Genomic DNA, 7,524 nt, shown 5'->3' with positions numbered 1-7,524 from the left:
GAATAGTTAGGTTTTATTTTTTCTAGGAACAACTTATATCTAGGTTATCCAATTTACTGTCATATACTTCTTGAGAAGATTCTTGAGAATTATTTTTAGTTCTATGAAAATAGTAGCAATGTTCACTCTTCCATTTTTTTAAATTTTAGTTTGGACTTTTTTTAGTCAATCAAGTTAAAAGATTATCTTTTTTTTTTTTCACTGAAACAGTTCTTGATTTCAATTTTTACAATTTTTTTCAGATTGTGAATATTTTGTTTCATTTAGATCTGTAAACTTATAATATGCTCCAAATAGCTGAAGTATTTGAAAGGTACACTACATGTAACTGATGTTCAAAAATGAATGACTAATACTTGCAAAGCTGATTTATGTGCCAAATTTTTAATTGGTTATAAAAAAAAACTTAAAGCTGATACTGTATTTTTAAACACTTAATAGAATTTTTTTCAGGAATTAATGGATAAATATTACAGATCTGCTATTGATAACTTTTATTTCCTGGATACTCATGTCTTTAAAGATGTCACTTTTTGAAGCATCAATCTTAGCAAAGACAAAGAAAGTGAGGATCTTTTCCCTCATCAGAAGTATCTATCCCCTTCCATCCAAAATGCTGTTGCTGTAGGAAGTACCCCAAGTAATTCCATTTGCTTGGGATTAATTACCAAGCCTTTATGTCCTTAAATATACTATGTAGTCAATTTGTTCTAGTTCATGTTCCATATTACTTTTTTGTTGTTGTTGTTGTTTTTGTTTATTTTTTTAAAGATTTATTTGTACATACAGAACTGGGGTACAGGTCAGAGGCTCAGGGGCAGTGAAAGGCTTCACCAGAGACAGAGTAGGGAGCAGAACAGGCAGATCGATGAAGTACACTGTTGAGGGGAGCAGCAGGTCGGTCAGGAGAGGTCTGCACGCCATGTGGTCTCCTCTGGGGCAGGTGGGTTCAAACTCATGCAGAAGTGGCTTTAGCTTCTCAGTGCAGTGCTTTAACCTGCTGCGCCACCAGGAAGGGCCCCTATATTACTTTATAGGTCACTTTATGTAACTCTAAAATCTCCCTAAATAAACTGGAAACATTCTTTTAGCCCACCTCTAGTTACCCAAGAAGTAATTTGCAAGCCCTTCTTGTATTTCTATCATGTATGACCCTTGTAACTAGTATTAACCCCTAATCTGATTCATCTTAAGGCAGTAATGTTTGATCTTTACTGTCCTACTCAAATACTTCTTATTAAGTTTGGGATAATGGGCATTCTTCCATAAACCTCCATCGCTGAATCTTAAGCTACATTTCCACATTTCCCTGGTTCCTACAATTGCACTTGTTTTCAGGTCTTTAGAGTACACTATTATTTTTCCCTTGAGCCCCACCCTAGTCACCCCCTTGAGCCCCACCCTAGTCACCCCCCTTACCAAATTCACTCATTTATACCTTTTACTCATTCAGAATACATTTGGTTACTATCCTGCTTCTCCCCTTAATCCTTCCCCAAATACTTTGATCCTCTGAGTATTGTGACTTATTTAGGCTTGCACAATATTTACTTCCCTACCTTGTTCATTTGTCACATGAGTTTGGTATATGATGATTTTGGGGATATTTACTTTGCTCTCTAACATATGTTGAGTAGACAGGGCCAGGAAGCAAACTATTGCTGTAGCAAGACTTTCAAGGCTGGATTTTCAGTTTCTTGACTGGTCTGAACACTTTTTTCAACCCACTAAATGACAGTATTAATGAATATTTAATTTAATAATTCAGTGCTAAGAACAATCAGTAAATTCGCTGAAAGGTAAGCTCAATTTAGGACCTGATTCCATAAGGCATGCCATAAACATCTGTGAATGAATGTCACTGTGTGTGCTCTCAATGGTTAAGCTAATTAACGGGAGACTTGTTCAAACAGTGGTCTTATGATTGGTGTTGAAAATAGTATTCCTGTCTGCCTGTGACTATGCAGGTGCCTTATTTTCTAATATATGTGTCCTTTTAAAATATAAAATAACATAACAAAAATAACATAGCTTTTAGGGTAGACTTTTATTTATAGAATTATTTTAAATTAGACAATTTCAACCCCAGTTTGGGGTAAAAAATGGTTTGAGCAGACCCATATTTAAGTGAGCTTTTTGCACTAGGTTTCTCTCCTTTTACTGTCCCTTGACCTTGCACCTAACCTACCAATCATAGGTGCATATAACTCTTAGTGTACTATCATATTGCTAAGAAATAAATCTATGTTTTACAGATGCCTTCTGCAGATGGATTAAAATTTGCCAACTTGTAGGGTCATTCAAGTGGAAGGCGTTTTGCTCACTCAGATGAATATTTGGAGTCTTCTTTTCTTCAAGTCCTAGTAAAGATTATAGTTGACTCCATCTCATTAGTGAGGAGTAATCTTTTTTACAATTTAGGGGGAAGCGTTTGAAATGAATATTCCCATGTTAACAATGTTAACAGGCTTCCCTATAGCTTTATTTTTTAAATTGAGAACACAGTTTATTTAGCCCAGGGCTGAACATGACCCAGAAATTTCTAACATGTGAGTTTGTCATTTTAGAATGACATGTCAATTTGAAAGTGAATAGAAACAAGTCCTCAATTCTAAAGATGGCCCAGAGTTTTTAGATGTTACCTCTTTTACCCCCAGTTTCAAAAGAACACAAACATTTGACCCATTTTCAAGAAAATGCTCTAATCTTGTTTAAAGTTTGCATTTAAAGAAAGCAAGCATTCCAATTTCAAGAGTAAATGTGTTTATTCTGAGTTAGTGAATACAATGGCATATTAGATACCAGCACTCCAAACTACACCCTCCAAACTACACCCTATGTGTTGCCCCTAAACCTTCATACATTTCAGTTTCCATTTCTCTAAATGTCACCACTGGGCCTCCTATTTCTAGCAAAAATCATAGTTCAACTTAGTTTTAAAAAAGTAAAAGCAAAATTGATGACCACATTTTGTCTCCAGTGCCCCCAAAAGGGTTTTAGTCATCTGAAATATTTTTTTTTTTTTGCTTTCAATAAAGGGGGGAAATTTGATAACGAGCACTAGTTATGGCACTACTAAAAGAGAAAAAACAGAATACAGAATAAAAGAAATGTTGTAGGCTGTACGAGTTAGTCTCCCCTTAGTTAAAAATCCACATACTATCATGGATATGACTTAAATTGTTGAATTTGTGGGCCACACACTTAAGCGTATTGGCTAGTACATTTTTGCACTGAAACGGTAGCAATACAAGCTTTATGTTCTACCATTACACTTCCAGATTTTTCACTTATTAATATACCTGCCAACCTAATGATTCTTGCATGCATTAGAGAGTTTGCTTTTGTAGAGTTAAGTTTATTTCCCCATCCCTCCCACTCCCACAAACATTGCAATGCGAACTCTTTGCCCAATTTTATGAGAATGTTGCAAAGGACAGCTCCGTCTCACCACAGGACAGGAACTCCTGCCCCCTCCACAGGCTACAGATGGACCAGGCGTTGATCACATCTCACCTTACATGCAAACAGACACTGCTTCCTTATTTCCCCATGCCAGAGGCATATGAGTCGGCAGGTATGCATACAAAATGGAATAAAAAGTAAAGGAAAAAGAAAACAAAAGCTTTCTTGTTAAATACTATCGTCCTAAAAGGAATCCATTGCTTTGAATTCACTTAAAGCCTGTACAGGGGAAATGTGTTTCTTCTGAGAACCTCGTCTAACTCGTGTCTGGAATTCTTCAGGCTTTTCTCTCTTCACAAGGGGCTTCTTTTCTGGAGCCTTCATCTTCCAAGATACCACTGGTGAGTTGACAGCTGCTGTCCCATAGACCTTCTGGTATTTGGTTGAAGCCACATAGGAGGCTTTCACTGTCAGGACAACAGCATTCATCAGGTTTTTCGCTGCCTGGATGAGCGATGTGGCACTGTCCAGCTAGAGCAGGGGAGAAGAATGAGATACACCTGGGTTAGTTCAAGGCACCAACATTCACAAGAGGTTGTGCACTTTCATAGTCAAATTACTATAGTGCCATAAAGGAGCTCATATATGAAAGGTAGACAGGCCAGAAAGTAGCCAGTCATCTCCTCTCCCTCACACCAAGTTAAACAGGAAAAAAATAAAAGATACTTTGTATGCATAGCAGGCTAAGATCCTATACCTCTAACCAAAGCCTTCTTTTTTAGCATGTAAGAATACCAAGGTCACAAGTTTTCTAAAGTGGAATGTTATGTTATCTTCTTAGTTAAGTGTCATTGTTACCTATTGTTAGCCTATTTGAAATGTACTTGGCAAGAACTGAAGAATAAAGTTGTAAGGGGTTGTGTCTCAATTTCTAGGCTTTTCCACTGGAAGCAGCTGCTGTAGAGGTTTTGGTCCTGAGCCCAGGACTGGTAGGGATAAGGCAGCTTAGCAGAGGAACACACCTATGGGGTGCTGGTATTACTTAAGGGCTTATTGTTTTTGAGTATATACTTAACTCTTCCCAGATCTTAATTACACTGCCTATATAAATCACAAGAATTGTACCATGACCTTGTAGGACAGAACAGTTCTGTATCCAAAAATAACATTTTTTAATATGTACCAAACACTGACTTAACTTTGTATATTCCCTAATTTATGTGAAGTAGGCGTTTTCGTCATTGTCATCTTTTGAGGTAAGCATTTGATCATGTTGATGTTCAGTAGGTTTCACTGCATTAAAAATGCTGTGACAGCCTCCCTCGGGGCAAGTCTAAGTGTTATCACTGCTACAGCCTGAATTTGATCCCTGGCACAGCAGACCTCTCCCACTGTTCCCCTCAGCAGGGTATTTTGGTAGTTCTGCAGGTTCTGCTCCCCACTCTGCTGAATTCTCTCAATCCTGCACCTCTGATATACACCTCAGTTATTTCCCACAAAAAAAAAAAAAAAAAAGCTGTGAGAAGTTAACACAGAAAAGTAGTTCATCCCAGACTCTGAAGTCAGGGCTTTTAGGTTATCTCTTTCCTGCTTTAACCATAAATATTGATTGTCACACTAGACTATTCAACATTTGTTCCAACCTTTTTTTTCCCTGCATTTCCTAGACCCTAGATACATGAAAAGTTCAAAATTGCCTTTCCTAACTCATTTCCAGTAGGGAAACTTCATGTGACCTAGTGACAAAATTAAGTGCTGAGCTGTGCTACTACTCTTTGATCATCCAACTTCTCATGTCAGCTAAGTTTCCATATCAACTAAGGCAACATCTCCACTGTGATTAATTGGAAGGATCCCGGACTATTCTTCAGTTCCTAGTTTTCTGAGATTGTCTGTCATATATCCTGTAATGGCTGGACTGTCCTTGCATTGGCAACTGTGGGTTATGCCTGTGACCTTCTGTGTAAGATTATAGTGGCTGTGCACCCCCTTAGTTCACTTGTCCTGTGGGCAAAACATGTCCCAAACACTGTCTGGGAGCATCAGAAGTTACATCGAAGGCCACAGGGATGCTATTTCTCTAAATGTTCTCTGCTCCCTACCCCTTATTAATACTAGATTATTTTGAGCTAGAGAATTCTATGCAAGGTCTCTTCTACCAACAAAAAAAAAAAAACACCTATGAAGTCATATCATTGGAGAAAACAATAGAAGATGCTACCTATGTATAACTAATTTTGCAGTATGTCTATAGAACTTAGGTTTTACTCATCAAAAAATAGGTTTCAGGTTAGTATTGTTTTGACCCCACAATATTCTAGAAAATTAATTTGTGAATTAGTTATGATACAGTGAAAGTGTAATTGCTTTTAAAATTCAATCAACCAAATAGAGTAACTACTTACTTTACACTTTGATTATACAGCACAAAGTGCACATATACCAAAATAACAGCTTACCCCATAATGGTTTATACAACATAAATTTTTAAAAAACTTATGAAGGAAAAGTTAATTTTGGATTATTCATGTTAATAGAAGAGAAGCTGAGCACCAGTGTGTACAGTGATTCTCAAAGGCAAGTCCATGAACCAGCAGTGCAGCATCACCTGGGAACTTGTTAGAATGGACTATCAAGCCAATCCCAAAACTGAGTCAAAAAAAAAAAAAATGCAATCCAGGGGATTCTGAGCATGCCAAAGTTTGAGAACTACTGAATTAATGAAACCCAAAGACTCTCAAGGTTTGTTTTATCCAATGATTGCAGGGCAAGTTTAGTAACATCATAAAAGTTAATCTGACTGCATTTCACTTTCCCTTTATACCTCCAGGTAGACGTATATAAAGGAGGGAAAGAGAGAAAATACCAAATGTTGGTTTCATTAGAAGCTAGAGACCATTCCCCTTGGCCAATTGACAGTTCTGTAAGTCTGTCAGGTTTCAGAAAGGAATGATTCTCAATAGTTAATTCTTCTAGCTATTGCTAAAGATAGTTACCCTGTTGTGTAATATGGCTAAAGATAATTAAATTTTATCACAGACAGTTTTGTTGATTTGCTTTGAGGCAACAGAATTAGTAGAAGTAAATAAGATAAAATATGTCTAATATATTAAATGGTCCTTCAAAAGCAAATCTTGGGAGGCATGAGTGGATCCAAAGAGATATGTTACAAGAAAACTTGGAGATTTTTACCACGGATTCCATTTTCAGATAGATGGTGTCTAACTCTGCAGCAAAAATGTGATAGCCTGTCTCTTCGTCAAAACACTTTTGTTCTCCCAGCCTGATCCAGGAATCCTGTGAATAAACCTAATACAATTGTCGAGTATGAGATGTTCTGAAATATAAAACCAATTGATTGCATTCAAGCCACTTGGAAGGGTAGATACTGACTTTGAGACAAGATGAAATAAAGGGCTGGAGGATCTGGTCATGTAACCTGAGCAAATACATTGCTATCAAAAGCCCAGCCTAAAATTATTACTATGAAAGTGGATGCTTTAGAAAATCTTGAATTCCCAAAGGATAAATTTTGTCATTTGCCCTCTGTTCAGTTTAATGAGTTAGAATAATCAGAATTTGTTCTATTCTAAATTGGGTTTCCTATGTGTTTATCCCAAATGCCACTGACACCATGTTTTCTACTGGCAAGAATGTTTAGTAAAAGGTTTAGGGAATTTATTTAACAGCTTTATAACCTATACACTGAATATGGCATTTTCAAAGAGGATATATGTAAATGTGCAAAAGCAGTTCTAATAGTAACTGACCTTGAATGCTTCCTGAGAACCTCACATTGTCATAGTCCTTTTAATTAAGCTGCATAATTTAAGCTTCAAAAATCCAGAATCATTTCTATCAGTTTTTTTAAGCTTCAAAAATCCAGAATCACTACTATAGCTGAGGAAACTAAAGCTTGAAGAAGTAGAATGCTACTTCATTTATCGGCAAAGTAGGGGTTGGGACCAACATCTCTTTCAGAAGTCTCCCAGCTGAACCATTAGTTTCTCCATTGAGCATCCTTTTATCTGTGGGGGCTTGCTTTTTAGTGACTACTTGTGATTCAAAATGAACTTCAAAGGATTAACGTTGCCCTGACTTGATAGTGTCTCTTTAAAT

At 36.9% G+C, this 7,524-nt stretch overlaps 1 protein-coding gene across 3 annotated transcripts in view; it reads right to left on the bottom strand.

Annotated features, from left to right (window-relative positions):
* Window positions 1-2,684: 2,684 nt before the first annotated feature.
* The window catches only part of CTNNA2 (catenin (cadherin-associated protein), alpha 2), a 1,016,972-nt gene continuing 1,012,132 nt past the window's right edge, over window positions 2,685-7,524 (bottom strand). For 2 of the 3 annotated variants that reach the window (XM_012731478.1, XM_004691582.1), the window contains one exon: window positions 2,685-3,936. In XM_012731478.1, the coding sequence (XP_012586932.1) occupies window positions 3,649-3,936 (288 nt within the window). In that variant the 3' untranslated portion in view covers window positions 2,685-3,648. Of the gene's footprint in view, window positions 3,937-6,597; window positions 6,715-7,524 lie in introns of all 3 variants that reach the window. The other variant, XM_012731477.1, reaches the window with a different exon arrangement.

The sequence above is a fragment of the Condylura cristata genome, unplaced genomic scaffold (assembly GCF_000260355.1).
Source record: "Condylura cristata isolate star-nosed mole 26May11 unplaced genomic scaffold, ConCri1.0 scaffold00031, whole genome shotgun sequence".
Taxonomy (NCBI): Eukaryota; Metazoa; Chordata; class Mammalia; order Eulipotyphla; family Talpidae; genus Condylura; species Condylura cristata.
The sequence above is the reverse complement of the archived record's forward strand: the minus strand, read 5'-3'. Positions and strand labels throughout refer to the sequence as shown.